Below are 19,111 nucleotides of genomic sequence, written 5' to 3'. Positions count from 1 at the left end.
AATTGTATCTATGTTAGCCGCAATAGCCGATTCAACCCATTTTCGATATATATAAATACCATTGTCTGGAAAGGATTCTCTCTGAATTTCTATTGCATATCTCACATAATGACCGATTTTTTCGATCAAAAGTCAACTATAGGTACAGGGGTCCACATATTCGGTACCTAAGGGCTTGGACATTTGGAATACTTTAAAGGAATTATACCGCAAAATTTTATTCCGTTTTATCAATTAAAATATGTTCACTGGTTTTCATTAAGTGGATGTTCGAAAATCTTGGTAATATTTATATGGAGGGAGGATCAAGTTTTCGCCCAATTGTATCTACATATTTTAGCCGCAATAGCCGATTCAACCCATTTTCGATATATATATAAATACCATTGTCTGGAAAGGATTCTGTCTGAATTTCAATTGCATATCTCACATAATGACCGATTTTTTCGATCAAAAGTCAACTATAGGTACAGGGGTCCACATATTCGGTACCTAAGGGCTTGGACATTTGGAATACTTTAAAGGAATTATACCGCAAAATTTTATTCCGTTTTATCAATTACATCTTAATTTGTGTACTGGAACGTGAAAGAATCAAATGGAACTTTAAATTTGGTTATGTGGAAGTAGTTGTGATTGTAGTCCGATGTTCACACTGTGACAAAGAAATATCACATACTAAATTTAGTCGAAATCGGGCGGTCGGGACCTATGGGATTTCACCAAAAAGTGGGCGGTGCTACGGCCTATGTCCAATCTTCACACCGGTTCCAATAGAGCACCTTTATACCATTTATATACCACAGGGCTAGAATAATTTAGCAGAATTTCAGTATTTAATTAAAATAAATAAATAAAAGCAGTACTCGTTTTATGCAAGTGACCAACCTAATTCAACGTGCCGTCCGACCGATTCGAATATTTGGACGCCAGTATCTACATATAGTCAATTTCAGATAGGATTTTTCCCTGATAATAGTATCTCTGTGTTAAAAAAAAGGGTTAAATCGGGTTAATAAAAATTGTCGAACTTCCGGGTGACTTTAATCGCATATATCGTGTATTATCTTAAAAAATTGATAGGTCGTGTTTTCTTACAACGGTGTATATTTCAGGTGAGAACTCGCCCTAGACCCCATATAACTAACAGGCCTTATTTACCTGAAAATACTTCCCTGGATTAAATCCAAGGAATAAATCCCGATTGGATTAAGTCCAGGAAAGTTGCAATAGTATGAAATGTTCGGTTCAATCTGAACTTAGCTCTTCCTTACTTCTTAATATACCTGGAAGTATTTCCGCGCCTTTGAATTTTTCAAATTGCGAGAGTCTAAAATGTTCGGTTCCATCCAAACTTAGTCCTTTCGTACTTCTTTGAAACTAAGGTTCATTTTATATTTGACGATATCAAATGTTTTGCAACTACTGAGTTGTTTTAAAAATGTTTTTATGGATCACATGGCAGAAGAAGAAGATAGAAGAAAGTCATTGGTTTATTATCTATACTTCGATATTTCATAACCCATACCTAATTTTCTTCGCTGCTGTAAAACCCTGAAATCACTAGATGGTGAGTTCAGTCATTGATTTTCTAAACATTACCAGCTGTAAGAAGAAAAGCATGCTCAGTCCATCGTTGCGGTAGGAAATATGTGTCGATAATTATGAAATATAGCACAAAAATCTCAGCTATGCCTTTGATCTACCTCAATTATTGCTGTTAAGTTTTGTGAAATGTAAAAGAAAAATATAAAAAAGCGACCCAAAAACAACAAACACGATACGTAATGAGCGCACATCATTAGGTGTAATAAGCCTTTAAGTAAGCGGAAGAGAGATCTGTCCATAAAAATGCACAAACATACACACGAAAATTGAATTGCAATGCCAAACATAAAAAAAAATTTCAATTTGTGGAATATTTCAAGGACGTGAAATAGAAAGAAAGAAGAAGAATCTGTGCATGCATGACAGACGAATGGATAAACTCATCCAAGTCGGTTGGCGCAATAAGTAGATGTAGCATGTGATATATGTATGTATATGTATATAGAAATTATTAAACTGCCGTGTGAATACATGTACTATATCTTCAAGAATATTTAGGAAGGTATTTCGACTTGCGTAAGACGGAAAAGACTAAATTATTATTGTGCTTTTCCTATTTCATATTGCCACTTTGTTTTTATATTTTTATTTTAACTTGTTATTTTTTTTTTTGTTATTCTGTTTTCCACTTGGTTTATTGAATTTAAAAATGAATGTTAAAAACAAATATAAATTACAGGACACTTAGCGATCAATACAAGATTTGTCGTCATCATCCCAACTCTTCCCACTCTTCTAGGAAGTGGTTACAAAATTATTGTCAGCCGCCTCTGTTTTCCGCAAATTCTTTTCGAAACCCTTCTTCAACTACTTTGACGAGTCCACAAAATCTGTCGTTGGTAGAGTTCACAACAACGCGCCAGTTATTCTTCCTTTTCGCTGTTTGGCGCCAATTGGAGATTCCAAGTGTAGCTAGGTCCTTCTTCACCTGGTCTTTCCACCGAAGTAAAGATTTTCCTCTTTCTCTGCTTCCTCCGGCCGGTACTACGTCGAGTACTCTCAGAGCTGCAGCGTTCGCATCCATTCAAATGGCATGACGTAGCCAGCACATCCACTGTCTCAATGTCCTCGTATATATCCTACAGCTCATCGTTCAATCGACTGTTGTATTCGCCGATTGTTTATTTGATGACAACAGATTTTTCGTTCACTACCAGACCCATTTGTTTCGCTTCTTTGTCCAGCCTGGAGAAAGTAGAACAACTGGCGTAGTTGTTATAAGGTTCATTTTATATTTGACGATATCAAATGTTTTGCAACTACTGAGTTGTTTTAAAAATGTTTTTATGGATCACATGGCAGAAGAAGAAGAAAGAAGAAAGCCATTGGTTTATTTTCTATACTTCGATATTTCATAACCCATACCTAATTTTCTTCGCTGCTGTAAAATTCTGAAATCAGTAGATGGAGAGTTCGGTCATTGATTTTCTAAACATTACCAGCTGTAAGAAGAAAATCATGCTCAGTCCATCGTTGCGGTAGGAAATATGTGTCGGTAATTATGAAATATTGCACAAAAATCTCAGCTATGCCTTTGATCTACCTCAATTATTGCTGTTAAGTTTTGTGAAATGTAAAAGAAAAATATAAAAAGCGACCCAAAAACAACAAACACGATACGTAATGAGCGCACATCATTAGGTGTAATAAGCCTTTAAGTAAGCGGAAGAGAGATCTGTCCATAAAAATGCACAAACATACACACGAAAATGGAATTGCAATGCCAAACATAAAAAAAAATTGAAATTTGTGGAATATTTCAAGGACGTGAAATAGAAAGAAAGAAGAAGCATCTGTGCATGCATGACAGACGAATGGATAAACTCATCCAAGTCGGTTGGCGCAATAAGTAGATGTAGCATGTGATATATGTATGTATATGTATATAGAAATTATTAAACTGCCGTGTGAATACATGTACTATATCTTCAAGAATATTTAGGAAGGTATTTCGACTTGCGTAAGGCGGAAACGACTAAATTATTATTGTGCTTTTCCTATTTCATATTGCCACTTTGTTTTTATATTTTTATTTTAACTTGTTATTTTTGTTTTGTTATTCTGTTTTCCACTTGGTTTATTGAATTTAAAAATGAATGTTAAAAACAAATATAAATTACTGGACACTTAGCGATCAATATAAGATTTGTCGTCATCACCGCAACTCTTCCTACACTTCTAGGAAGTGTTTACAAAATTATAGTCAGCCGTCTCTGTTTTCCGTAAATTCTTTTCGAAACCCTTCTTCAACTACTTTGACGAGTCCACAAAATCTCTTGTTAGTAGAGTTTACAGCAGCCGCCAGTCATTCTTCCTTTTCGCTGTTTGGCGCCAATTAGAGATTTCAAATGTAGCTAGATCCTTCTTCACCTGGTCTTTCCACCGAAGTAAAGATTTTCCTCTTTCTCTGCTTCCTCCGACCGGTACTACGTCGAGTACTCTCAGAGCTGCAGTGTTTTCATCCATTCAAATGGCATGACGTAGCCAGCACATCCGCTGTCTCAATGTCGTCGTATATACCCTACAACTCATCGTTCCATCGACTGTTGTATTCGCCGATTGTTTATTTGATGACAACAGATATTTCGTTCACTACCAGACCCATTTGATTCGCTACTTTGTCCAGCCTGGAGAAAGTAGAACAACCGGCGCAGTTGTTATAGTCAGTGATATCGATGTCATCGGCGTACGCCAGCAGTTGTACAGTCATGTAGAAGAGTTTACCTTCTCTATTCAGCTCCGTAGCTCGAATTATTTTCTCCAGCAGTAGATTGAAGAAGTTGCACGATAGGCAGTCGCCTTGCTTGAAACCTCGTTTGGTATCGAAGGGCTGGGAGAGGTTTTTCCCGATCCTGACGGAATGCAATTAAATAGCTGAAACATCTTTCATTTAACAATGAAATAATGTTTGTGGCTTTATTCTTCGATATCTAGAGCAATTCCATTTGGAGTAATTTGATGTACCGACTCCTTAACATTTCGAAATCGGTTAGATAGTCTGAAGTGTCGAGGCCATCAACATAGGTATATGTTTCCATCTAACCTCCTCATTTAAATTAAATATTTTTCCAGATACCTACAAACGCTCTTCTGATTTATTTGTGTTCAAAATAATTTTAAGGGTTTTGATGGTTCTACTAGATGTTCGAAAATCATTAAATTAGGTTTATGGGGAGGCGCATTGAAGTGTTCTTAATCTGTATATGGGTGGATGTTTCGACAATTTGTTTATGGGAGGTGTTACACCTTGAAGGCATTCATTGTACAAGGAGCTCCGTTGTGGTCCCATTTTCATAATTTTCAAATTGTCGAGTAATCCCTGAGATATAAGATACGCTCAGTAGGCCGATTGTGTTAACCATAAGTTGAGCGAAGCTCGCGAAACATAAACTTTTTAGAACGTGAATTTTCGTAATAAAGTTGAACGATTTGTAAACATTGTGCAGGCGTAAGTCTTTCCACGATGAAATGTCAAACAATACTGAACAAAAATAACTGTCAGTCATTCAATAACAACAACAACAACAACCAGCTTGACACGAATCACGTGTGATCTCTCTAAAATGGCTATTGGAAAAAGTACCTCTACTTGAACATACAAATTGACCCATCAAAGTTCTTGTAAGGAATCTTTTGTTTTGTTTACACTTAAGTTATCACTTGCGTGGACAGACGTACGTACATATGAACAGACCTCGTCTCGTCGTTATGATTAGTTTTAGCTATTACAAATAACCGTTTGGTGACCAAAGCTATTATGCTCTGTTACGGCATGTTGCAGGTGTTTGAAAGACATTTGGGTACATTACTGCCTCTAGGATAGTTATGTTATGTTAGTATCAATATTCGAGCTGCAGAACTAAATAGAGAAGGTATCATCTTCTATACAAAGGCATGGACGATGACAATATCTGATGAGTCCACGTTACGAGTACTTTTCGAAATTAAAGTTTTGTGAAAGATTTATTGTTCTTATCGCATACGATGAAATGATGAGCTCTAGATACGACATTGACATAGCGTGCGCTCTTGTTAGCTCGGCTATAACCGCGTACGCGGTGTCTACCCCAGTAAAGAAGAAGTCTCTATGGGTTTATTGCCAATATTTTAATTAATTCATTACTATTCGTCCCAACTTCTGCGATCACCGTAAACTCATTTCAGTATAAAAATGTTTGCTGCGATATTAGTAAGAGAAAAATAATCCATAATGTATCAAACAAGTTTTGCATGAATCAACTTTGTCCATTGGGTATCAACCAAATCATCCAAACGAATATTCTCGACTATGTGTGCGTGTAGTCGGCTCGGTGACAGCTGATCTCTGAACGTTGGTCATGGGTTCGTATGTAGTATTTATAAAAGAAAATACGTGCCATGTACTGTGGAAAATATGCGCGATCTAAGGCTTGCGGGCTGCAGGGCGTACACGGCAAAGCAGCTGGTGTTGGCGATGCTGCTGCCTCTGCTGTTGCTGCTGTGCGCGATGGTCTTTTGGCAAATAATGCAAATACTTTTAACTTACTATAATCAACTAAAAATATGAACAAAATATAGTGGATTTTCAAAAAATAAAAACCGAAGAGAAAAAGCGTAAACTACAAAAACAAATAAAAATAAAAATAAGTAAAGGTATGTGTATATAGACACAAGCACTCACCTAAGTGAAAGACATTCGGGAAAAAACAAGCCACAAATTTGTCGAAATCTTAATAAATTGTTGTAGGTAGATATTGCAAATTACCAGCTGAGCAGCATAATTACCCACCCACAAGTACCGCTGTGCTTGTTGATATATATTTACATAGACTTAACATTATATACATCGGTATGTGTCTATATAATTTTTTTGCACGTACTTATTTAAAGAAATGTTTATTATTGCAATTTTGTTGTTATTGTTGTTGTAGACAGACGTTGCGGCAAAGAAGTCGTCTGTACGGTGAACGCCTACTCCGCCTACTCTTCCTGCCCTTTAGTGTATTTTTTGCGCCACCTGCTCCTTAGTGCTTTTCCAAAGTGGACCAAAGGAAAAGTGGCGCGAAATTAATCGAAATGAGGCGATTGAAATAGCCAAAAGAGAAAATTGAGAAAGTCCATACATAGTACGAGGGCGGTTAGATGAGTCAGTGAGTTTTCGAATTTTTCGTGGTGTAAAATAAGGGGGAAAATTACAGTTAATGTTTGTTTTGTTGTGTTTTAAACATCATCTTTTATCAGTTGAAGTTTTTAAAACTTTTTACAAGCAGTACTAAAATTAAAAATCGTGCAGAAATTTTATAAAGGGAAAATTGGATCCTAGTTATCAAATTCGTCAACATAACTCGTGGAGTAATAACAGGTCTTCTTCTTTGTAAACGTAGACACCGCTTAAGCAGTTATAGTCAAGCGCCAGTTCTAAGTGTTGCCAGGTCTTTCTCCACCTGGTCTTTCTAACGGAGTGGAGGTCATCCTCCTCCTCTGCTTCCCTCAGCGGATACTACGTCGAATACTCTGCGGCCTGGAGTCTTTTAATACATTTGGACGACATGAACGTAGATGTTGTCCGTCCATGCCGCTGCCATATAATAGGGCAGGTATGAGGAGTGACTTGTAGAATTTGATCTTTGTTCGTCAAGTCCGAAGTAGTACCTGTTGGCAAGAGTTATACTGTGTTGGATTTCAAGGCTGACATTGTTGTTGCTTTTAATACCGGTTCCAAGTTAGACGAAATTATCTACAAGTTATGACCATCAACAGTGACGTGGGAGCCTAGTCGCAAGTGCGACGACTATTTGTTTGACGACAGGAGATATTTCGCCTTGCCCTCGTTCACTATCAGACTTAGCAATTGTACACTCTTGTAGAAGATTTTAGCTTCTCTATTCAGATCTGTAGCTCGAATTATTTTCTCCAGGAGTAGATTGAAGAAGTAGCACGGTAGGGAGCCGCCTTGTCTGAAATCTCGTTTGGTATCGAACGGCTCGGAGGGGTCCTTCGCGATCCTGACGGACCTTTTGGTATTGATCAAGTCAGTTTTCACTGCTGTATTAGTTTTGCGGGAATACCAAATTCAGATGTAGCGGCATAAATGCTGCGCCTTTTCGTGCTGTCCAAAGCAGGTATGAAATCGACGAAGAGGTGGTGCGAGTCGATCCGCTTTTCATGGATATCTTCTAAGATTTGGTGAAAATCTGGCCAGTTTTTGATAGCCGTTTTTCACAAGCTTTTGTTGAGGCGAATTTTTTTCCAACAAAATGATTCATGATGGAAAAGAATAGCTAATTTTCACTTGGTACCACTCCGAAGCTCAACCAAGCTTCCGGAGCTTCTAGCGAGTCACTATCAATGTGTGTGTCCTGACGTTGCCCTATGGAACACAATTCCTCTCCTATTGGCTAACTTTTGGGGGATTGCTTCTTTCCAAGGCATGGTCTAAAAGTTGGCAGTATATGTCCGATTTAAGAGTTGGGCTATATGGGAGCAGCTTATAAAAACTAATTCCCTGTCAATCCCTCAAAAACCCTGGCTTGGCCACAGTTTGCGCCAGCTTAGCGCTATTCGATGGGGACCTTTATCACTTTACGTTGTCATAAGTGACATAAGTACCTTTTATCATCAGTGAGCGTCTGTTCCAGAATTGCATCGATGTTGTTTCGATTCAGCAGCGATTCGAAGATGAAAATTCGGCCCATGAGTTAGAACCTCAAAGAATTTCACATGTATCAACCAACCCTGTTATTAAAAACAATAAAAATACTTTAAAATCAAAGAAACTATGGATTTAACGAGTTTCCCTCGTCAACATTCAGTTACATGCGATTTTCTTGTTGTCATTGTCAATTCTCTTGCCACTAATGATGACGTTTGATATACATACATACATACATACATACATACGCACACGCACCTATCCACCAGCTATGGCCACCACTTGAGCAGCGTCACTGCGAATTTTGTTCGAATGTTGTTGTTCTTGCCTCAACACTTGTACACCAAAACATACATACATATGTATGTATGTATGTACAAGCCAAAAAGAAATTTCAATTTTTATTTATAGTAAGTACATACTTTTTTATTTGCTCTAAAATAAACTATTTTAATTGGTAATTTTTTGCTCGCCTAAAAATTTGGTATTTCGCCATCGGTAATGTTCCACATAATGAGTGATTTCTTCTTCGCTTCTTTTTTTCCTTTTACATTTATGTTATTACAAATTGAAAACAAAATTCATAAGTTTTAATGTGTTATGTTGACTATTTGTTTTACAGCTTTGTGGGCGTTTGCCAGAACAACAATAACAATTGAAAGCCTTTGTACTAGGTGAGCTTCGTTGACAGATAAGTGGTTGCGTTGTGTTTATAGTTGGTTTTGTAGATCGTCCTCTAAGGGCTATTATACAAATGTGCTGATTGTCTTTTTAAATTTGAGACCAATGGAAGATTCCTGCAATCCTGGTGAGAGACCTCTTAATCTTTCCTGCTACGATCGCATACTCCCAGATCTAGTGTGTCAATCCGTTTATTGATTTCGCTGAACGTTGGTATGGAAGTAACAGGCTTCTTATGAGGGATAATTTACCCTCATGTGAACTGTAACACTTAACCGCATGTTGGATCTTACTCGAGCCCACTGATCCGCCATATAAGCACACTTTGAACACACTCAAGTGTGCTGGCTTGCTGCTCAAATTCCTAAACAGTGGGCCTGCTACCGTAGTTAGCTATAATTTGCAGCCTGACTTCTAATTCTTAGCTGCCGTGGTCTGCTTTTTACTTTTGCCTATAGTCCACGAACTCACCATTAACCTAGCAGAAGTTCTTCTGCTGGCCTGGTGCTATCGTTTCCGCCTAGTACCTCTACCCCACCTACAACGTATTCAGCCGGCAGGTTTTACATCTTAAGCCCTCAGTAGCGCTTTCAAAGGGAAGTTTTTTTCTCTGCTTTTCGTGGAGTACGATTCCATCACTGCAGATCGTGATCCATACATTATGTGATAAGGTCGTTTTCGACATATTTGCACCCGCCCCCGTTTCGGTTTTTTCTTGTTTTCGTGCTATACAATCCCCTAATGGTAGTGGCTTTTAACGACCTCAAGATCGTATCTGATAAGGATCCAAGACGCGAGGTAACGCACGCCGACAATGCGTTCCGAGCCAACCACCGCAAAGAGGGAGTTCTCCGAACGTACACATACCATATCAACTTAATGATGACGGCAAGGGAACGTATTTTAATGGAACAGAGGCATAATCGGCATTAACCCGCAAGCCTTTCTGCAGGGTGTTGTTCCCACATACTGATGTGACGGAATACCTCGACCACAAGCCGAGGGTTCAACAAATTCCAAAAGCTTCAGTTCTGAAATCATAGTTTGAGTAGTATCCGAGCTCAGCAAGTTTTCACTGGCCGACCGGAATTCAATAAGATAAAACTGCCATATAAACTGACCGACCAAACTCAAGTCCTTGTTGCAGCCATTAAGGTAGCAGTAGATTTACTGTTCCGTAGTGCAGCCTCCTTCAGAAAAGTGACCATCCATTCAGATAGCAAAGCGGTTTTGAACTCATTAACAGTGTTGAACAAGGACTACCTTACTGCGCTATAAATAACATCAAGTGTCTTTGTGATAAGACTGGTATGGATGCCAAGCCACAGCGGTATCGCAGGAAATCATAAAGCTGATGAGCTAGCAAGGAAAGGTACTCTAGAATCGCTTTCGCTAGATTGGGAGCGCGTCGTTGCTTCCGTATCCTCTTATGTTCTACTACTAGATAGCTGGGCTTAGCGGAAGCTTGGCCAGCGCTGGGCCACCATCGGTACATGCGCTGTCGCAAAAGCCTTTTGGCTCAACATCTTTCGCAAGAGATTTAGTGATCTCTTTGCCCTCAGCAAGGCTAGCCTCTCCCTTGTTGTGAATCTTTTAACAGACCATTCCCCTATCGGCATCCATGCTGTAAGGTTTGGAACCTTACCAGACGCCATCTGCAGTAGCTGTATGGAAGAAGATAAGGTGGAAACAACTCAACACTTTTTTTCCTGACTGTTCCGCGTTTGGGGAGTCACGACTTAAACACTTGGGAGCGCGCACTTTCAGACATCGATTCAGACCGAACTGGCGGGAGTGGAAATTAAACGCCTGTGCAAATTTGTATTGGCTTCTAATCGTTTTACTAATTTATAAGTTCGAACACAGGAGTTCTTCTTTTTTATGGCTTCACAAAGGACTACATATAGCAGTCCACATGCGATCTCTCTAGATCAACCGTCTAACCTAAAATAATCTAACCTTGTATGGATAACTTTTTTATTAGACAACTGCTTCAAAGTGTACGTGCGTCTTCCACGAAGTTTCTGTTTAATATATGCTCACACATTTTCAATAGGGTTTGCGTCGGGCGACTGCGACGGCCAATCCAATGTAACGATGCCAGATTGAGTTTTCCACTGAATACAGAGCTTGCCTCGGTGTTTAGGATCGTTGTCCTTCTGCAGAATCCAATCTTCATTTTTTCTGATGAGCCATCGTTTGGCAGATGGCAGTAAAGTCTTTTTGTAGATTTTTACCATTTCCTCGGCATTTAGGTTGTCAGTAAAGAGCTACAAAGTGCCGAATCCCTGCTTTTAGAAGCAGCCCCAAAGATGCACTTTTATTCCATGTCTTACGGTCCGCTGAACAAGCCTATTGGTGGAAGTTGACCAGGCTCGCGTGAGAACAGAACGTGCCTATATAGAACATTCATCAGTAAAAATGACATTTTCAAAATCTCTATCAATATTCTCATGCGCCCAAGCGAGTCGCTTTGTCACAAGTTTTTCAGTCAACAGAGGCTTCTTCATTGCGTTGCGCCATTTCAGATCATGAGTATGAAGAAGAGTTCGGATAGTTTTGTAGGATATATCTAAACCTTTTGCCATTAATTTTGCTTGTCCTTGCCGCAGTGTTAAAACAGAATTCCGCGAAAACAAATTTGCTATTCTCTTTTTTGTTAAATTTTCCTATCGAACTACTTTCTGGTAAATCATCGACATTTTTAGCCACTATATATCGCTGTATCCACCTCTATACAAATGCCTTCGACTTTCTCATATAATTAGCAGCCGCTGGTTGCGACATTTTGGGACCTTTCGGGTGGATGCAAAGGAACACAGCTTCGTAGCGCGACGCGTACTTAGCACTCATGGCGTTTAACGTGATTCTCTTTCAAAAGATCAACGACAACTAACCTTTGTTGATAATGCATCAAGGACAAAGCTTCCCTCTATCGGCTCGCGGAGGAACTAGAGCGAAATCTTGTATTAACTGTCGGTAAAGTCGACCACGCTCTTACTTGACAGACTGTATATCAGACCAATATATGTATGTAGCTTATATATAACTGTCATTCAAGCAGAATAAAGATGTTACTAGACGAATATACTTCTAAAACTCCCTATAATGAAGATCGCTGAATATTATACATATATTCAAGCAACACAATACATTTTATTATCTAACAAACATTTGCTAACATCTGTGATCTTGAACATTGAAATTTTCGAACGATCGAACAAATTCTCAATGGGTCACATTGTCGACTCAGCGGAGGCATTATAAAAATATTTGTCGCATATTCTTTGCGAAATTCCTAATCGAACAATCACTTCCGCACGCGCACAGCCGCCCTCGCAAATTATAACGCTAAATTATTACATTAACCAAAGATCCGTTGCACGAATGCCGACGACAAACATACAAATGTGTTTGTTGTATATAATTTATATGTGTGGCTATGTATAGAAATATTGCGTGCAAATAAAGTTATACTATGTTGTGGAATCGTCATGGTGGCCAAAATAAAATTTTTGATCTCCAAAAAGTTACGCGAATGCCATTCGCATATATTTATGATCATAGATATATGTATGTGTAGATGTAGATGTGTAGGTGTGTATGTTTGTATGTGTATCCGTATGTGGATACCATCGCAGGAACATGTGTCTGCACCGCCAGTATCCTCGCTGTGGAGCAGACGATCAACAACAAAAGCAAAAACACAAACACGTCTATGAAGCGTGGCCAAAGTGAATAAAATAAATTTCAGAAAAAAACTCGAAATAATTTGATGATGAACAGTAGCCGCAAAAATTCCAATGCCCGCAACTTATAACCAAAAAAAACAACAAAAACAGCAACAACAAAATGATCTACAAGTATACACAAACTTAAACTTGGCGCACGGAAAAAAGGAAAGCCAACGCAACAACTACAACAAGCAAAAAGGAATCTAAACACACGCAAACGCACAGCCACAAAACAATATCTTGAGCAACCAAATATTCACACTCAAAACTGAATGATCCACGGTCGGATACAGTAGTACAACCGAATATGGATCGGGGGGTACGAAGCGTTGGGTGACTAAGTGGGCAGATAGTATCTAGCTAGCTTGCTAGGTGGCTAGATGACTTGGCAGATTGCGCAGGAAAAATGCTAGTGAGGGCGTTGAGGTATCCAAATGCACATACATATATACACATATGTATATGTATGTATGTATGCATATTTGGCAGTCAGTGGCGTTGGCGCTAACGCTGGCACTGACGCTTACGACGCTGACGATGAACTGTTGCTGGCAAACGAGTGCCGATGGAAAATGACAGGCAGGGCGATGAGGCCATATTTTGGTGCTGGTGTTGCCTGAAGTACCTTCGAGTAAGATCAGACTGCATAACCACACACCTTCGGATGCATGTATGTGTGTGTGTTTGCAAAAACATCTATGTGTGCGTGTGTATGTATGAATATATTTATTGTGGACGCGTTGTGGCGGCAAGTGGTTGGCGGCTGGCGGTTGGAAGGATGACTAGATGGATGGATGGATAGATTTTTTGGCTGCTTCGGTGGTTTCGTTGGTTAGTTGACTTTACTGTGCTTGTATTGTATTGTGTGCGTGCGAGTATGAATTTTCCGCTATATATTAGTCAATATGCGCTATGGGTTGGAGAACAACTACACACATACACACGCATATATGTACTATATGTATATGCAAATGGACTTGATCACATGCAAACATACATGTGCACATACATACATATGTACTTATAATGTTATAAATATTGATTTTGCACATTTAGTGTTTTAGTTTATCAGCGATTCTCATCCACCGTGGAAGTGCGAAAGTGGTAATCGCCGACGCGATAAACCGAGTACAAGAGTCGTAGACGACGTGTGTTTTTTGTGACCTGTGTCCCTAGAGGGTGTTTAAGTGTTCAATTTTCAATTTTTAGCAGCGTTCATTTAATCTTACAAAATGGTAATTAGTGTGTGGAAAATTAAAAAAAAACCAAAAATTTGGAAGATACATATGTATATAAATAATAAAAATGGAAAAAATTAAAAAATTGACAAAATAAAAAAATGTATAAATAATAAATATAAAAAATTTAAAAGAAAGTATATAAGAAATAATAAAAAAAAATAAATTACAAAAATTAATAAAAAAAATTAATAAAATAAATATAAATAATAAGCATAAAAAATATTAAACAGTTACCTTAAAATATAAAACAAAATAATACATTTCCATATTCAAAAGTTTTACAAATAGCTACGAAAGTCATTTTTGGGCGAAAAGTTTGTGAAAAAAATGAGGAAAAATATATAAATAATAAAAATGGAAAAAATGTATGAAAATTAAATATAAAACTTTTAATAAAAAAAATGTATAAATAATAAATATAAACATAAAAATTTATTATTATAAATAATAAATATAAAAAAATATTAAAAAAACAGTTACTTCAAAAATATAAAATAATATAATTAAAACAGATAAATAATACAAAAATATTTCTAACAGTTTTTAAAAAAGCCACGAAAGCCATTTTTTGAGCAAAAAGTTTGTGAAAAAAATTAAATATAGAAATAATAAAAATGGAAAATATAAAGAATTTATAAATAATAAATATAAAAAATTAAAAAAAATATATTAAAAATATTAAAAAAAACAGTTACGAGACATAAAATAAAATAATACAAAAATATTTCCAACAGTTTTGAAAATCGGCTACGAATGCCATTTTTTTGAAACAAAAAGCTTATGCGAAAATTATGTAATAATAAAATTTGTCATAAGTTAAATTTTGTGGATTTAAAAAAGACATTGCAAAACCTACTATATCTAAATGAAGTGTTGCATAATACCAACATCTGTAATACTAAAGTTTGTTTTTTGTTTTAAGTCAAGAGTAACACCACAACATCAACAGTTTCACAACCAGACTTTATTATTATAATTTGTAATAAAAAAATTTAATATTATTTAATTATATTTTTTAATACAAAAATTTTAATTATTTATTGTTTTAATAAAAAAATGTATAGCTAATACTGTTTCAGTTAAAAAATACCTATTCATAATACCCGGACTTCAATTTAACTTTATTTTGTTTGATAGAAAATTATTTCAAAAATAATATTAATTAATTAATTTGAATTTAAAAAAATTAAAATTTTAATTAATTTTAATTTTTTATTTTTTATTAAAATTATTTAAAAATAAAAAATTACCAAATTAAAATTAATTAATTAATGTCAATTTTGAAATAATATTAAAAAATTTTAATTTTAAATTTTTTTAATTAAAATTCAAAAAAATTTAATAAAAATGTATTATTTTTTTTTATCAAAACTACTTAAAAAAAGAAGAAAAATTAGTTAACTAATTAATATCATACCTATACCTATTCACAATACCCGAACTTCAATTTAATTCTGTTTTGTTTTATAGAAAATTATTTCAAAAATGATATTAATTAATTAATTTAATTAAAATTTTATTTGATTTAATTTAATACAATTTTAATTAATCTTTAATTTTAATTTTTTTATTCAAATTACTTTAAAAAAATTAAAAATGTAATTTTTAGTAAATTAAGAAAATTTTATTTTAATTATTTCAATTTATTTGATTAATAATTTTAGAAAAGCAACGTTTAATTAAAATTAATTTAAAATTATTTTTAAAATTTTAAATTACTAAAAAAAGAAGAAAAATTTGTTAATTAATATCGTTTTTGAAATAATTTTCTGTAAAACAAATAAAAAAATTAAATTGATTTATAAAAAAAGTATAAAAAAAGTTAACTATTCTGTTTAAGTTAAAAAATACGTTCAAAACACCTCAACTTCAATTTAAATTTTTTTATTGGTTTTATAGAAAATTATTTCAAAAAAGATATTAAAAATTTGGTGTACTAAAACGTTTGAATACATCGATTTTTGGTCATAAGGTTCCAAAACTATTATATCATAAACTTTAAACCCCCAAATTTTACCAACAGACGAACTCAAAAAAAGTCTCAAACTAGTCGAAAAGTTTTCTAAAGTGATAAAATCCAAAAAAAAAAAATTGTTTAAAGCATTAAAACGTCTAGTTTATACAGCAAAAAATTTTTTAATCTCGTTTTTCATCACAATTTTTTTTTTTACCATTTGTTTTGTCTTTTGCAACTCTGAAAATCTGCGTTAGTTACCTTTAACCTTTGAGTAGCTTTTGTTGATGCTTAGATATACATACATACATATGTACATATAAATTTTTTCAAAAATATCATTTTAAACTGTACATATAGTACATACATTTGTGGGACTCTGAAAATATTAATAATAAGTCGGCATTTTTATTAAAAAGTGTTCCCGACATTTTCTCCCAAATTATAAATCATGACATGCGACAAATCTGAGTCGTCCCAAGCCATCAGCTTAATTAATATTATTTTTTTTGCACACTTCATCTTCTTGAAGATATTATGGTTGGTGCTGATCTTACAAATCGACTTTTAGAGCCCCGAAAACTCGCACTTAAAACAACATAGGTTAGGTTAGACCTTAGGATTAATCCTCTAGCCAAAGGTAGCATACCCAAAAAGTTCTACAATTTGACCAACACATTATCTTAGATTGAGATCTTTTTGAGTTTCCTACAAATTTGTTAAAGTGGTTAATATCAATCCGTGCCTCGCTAGGTTAGGATATATTTCAAGCTCAGTCTGGCAAAACCTGGGAGATAAATCTAGCTAGATGCTTCTACCTGGCTTTTTTCCATTCAGCTTTGGATTATCTTATTTATGTAACTGTTTATTTTTGACATAGGAATTATATTTTCCAAAAATGACATAGTTAATTTTTAAACCATGATTATGTGACAATGCTCCAACGGAAATGGAGTTCTTTGTTTTTTACTTTAGTTTCCTAAAATACATCAAGTTGCATATGAAAACTTGAAAAAACTTTTTATGGTATCTTTAATGAAAAATTCCACAGGTGATAAGTCAGCTAGAGGCCAATTATTGTTACTTCCCTTGCTTAAAAACATATTTTATAGTGTTTTACAGTTAGTCATTTTTTTAATCATCACTCATTTTTCTTCTTCTTCTTCTTTCTTTAAACATTTGTAGGAGGATGATGAGAAAATGGACATCATGCGCAAAGCATTCCAAATGTTCGACACCCAAAAGACCGGTTTCATTGAAACACTCCGCCTCAAGACCATCCTGAATAGTATGGGTCAAATGTTCGATGAGAGCGAATTGCAAGATCTCGTCGATGAGAATGATCCCGAAGATACCGGCAAAGTAAATTTCGATGGTTTCTGTAATATCGCGGCACATTTCCTCGAAGAGGAGGATACCGAGGCTATACAAAAAGAATTGAAAGAAGCTTTCCGTTTGTACGATCGTGAGGGTAACGGTTACATTACCACATCCACTTTGAAGGAAATTCTCTCGGCTTTGGATGATAAACTCTCCTCAAGTGATTTGGATGGTATTATTGCGGAAATCGATACTGACGGTTCGGGAACTGTTGATTTCGATGGTGAGTTGTTAATGATTTTAACTAATATTTTTTTATGCAGTAATTAAGGTGGTGGCTTTACTAACAATGCGATAGAAATTATTTAAATATTTTGTTAAAGTAGTGTCTTTTATAGTCGAAAATTTAATTAGTAATTTTATTAGTTTGAACTCTATTGAATCACAAGAAGCTTCAATTTCATTTCCATATTATTGAAAGTTGTTTCCATACAATTTTTTATGATAGAGTCTATTTTATTCATAGTTTTGTCGATGAAAATATGGACTCATAAGACTTTTTCGGAAATATTCGAAGGATTAGTTTTCAAATGATCGTCAGCTTAAAACTTTCAATAGTTTCTCGAAAGAAATTTGGTCGCATAAATATTGAGCAATAAATGATCGGTTGATAAATAATCTGAAAATAATTCATCTGGTAGTAAATAAGACTTAGATGCATTTTTTTACCCTTTCTTTTCAACTTCATGGCGGCCAATTTAACCAGAAAAGTGCCTATATCCCTTTTCATGGTCATCCGATTATCCTTAATTTAACACAGGGCTTCTAAAGACTGGTGATACCTGAATGCTTCTTGAGTGAGTGAATCAGGAATGTTTCCAAGAGAACTTTAACTTGTCAAAGACCGGATATTCTGAAAGACTTTGATAATTCCTTTACATATACTATATGTCAAAATATGTAGTATACCGACTCACCATGGATTCGTTCAAAGTTTTCCACTAATGTCAAAGGTTTTTTAGCAAAGGTGCATACAAGTATATTTGACTATACAAAAGTCTAGTACATGGACCTAAAAATATTTTATAAATATGTAGATACAGTTTTGTGCAACATTGGAAGCCGGATTAGATTAGGTTAAGCTGAAAACTCGTGAGCCACACAAAGACCAGTTTTGGTTCTTAACCATGCCAGGTGGAGTGGCGTTACATAGTTCATGAAAAGTGGTCTCATTCAGTTTGTTTTGCTGGTGCCTTGCTCTTGGCATTTACTGCAGTCATCTGGATCTGACAGCACCATTTTGCAAGCGTGTGCTGCCACCAGACTGTGACCAGTGAGTATCAATCATCTTCCTACAGTCTCTTCTATGGATCTGTTTTTTTAATTAATTTATATTGAAATATTTTGAAATCATTCAAGTACATTGCGAGTATTCTCTAATGAACTACGATCCAAATATAATAAACATTTGAGATTTGATATCCTTTTGACAGCCACAATAAATGGTTATAACCTCTGTTGAAATAATACAGAAGGGCCAATAAGTTCGTTGTTTCATAAAAGCCTGCTAAGTCATCTTGAAACCTGACATAGTAATAGGCTGGAATAAAATTATAAAAGTAATTCGAATAAACTATAAGCGACTTCAATCGTATCGTCCAGCTTGAAGCTATGAAGATGTTTATTGATCAACTAGTTCGAGAAGCCGAGTATTTAAGGCAGTTTTTACTTTTATATATTTTATCATTGAAACACTTCCCGAAGGCCTTACTGGTTTCATGTAATTTCATTTACGCTTAAGGGACTGTTCTAATCTAAAATTTCAAATGCTCGAAATTCGGGTCTCTAGACTAGAATACCTCTTTAATCTGACTCCGATAACGGCTGTGATCGAAGAAATGCTACTCGCTTCGTAATAGGATTAAAACCAACAGAGATCAAT

At 35.4% G+C, this 19,111-nt stretch overlaps 1 protein-coding gene across 3 annotated transcripts in view; it reads left to right on the top strand.

Annotated features, from left to right (window-relative positions):
* The window catches only part of LOC120767387 (troponin C), a 42,704-nt gene that overhangs the window by 21,631 nt on the left and 1,962 nt on the right, over window positions 1-19,111 (top strand). For 2 of the 3 annotated variants that reach the window (XM_040093395.1, XM_040093393.1), the window contains one exon: window positions 17,035-17,452. In XM_040093395.1, coding sequence (XP_039949329.1) covers window positions 17,050-17,452 — 403 coding nt within the window. In that variant the 5' untranslated portion in view covers window positions 17,035-17,049. Of the gene's footprint in view, window positions 1-13,737; window positions 13,890-17,034; window positions 17,453-19,111 lie in introns of those variants that run through there. The other variant, XM_040093392.1, reaches the window with a different exon arrangement.

The sequence above is a fragment of the Bactrocera tryoni genome, chromosome 2, assembly GCF_016617805.1.
Source record: "Bactrocera tryoni isolate S06 chromosome 2, CSIRO_BtryS06_freeze2, whole genome shotgun sequence".
In the NCBI taxonomy this organism is placed as follows: domain Eukaryota; kingdom Metazoa; phylum Arthropoda; class Insecta; order Diptera; family Tephritidae; genus Bactrocera; species Bactrocera tryoni.
The sequence above is the reverse complement of the archived record's forward strand: the minus strand, read 5'-3'. Positions and strand labels throughout refer to the sequence as shown.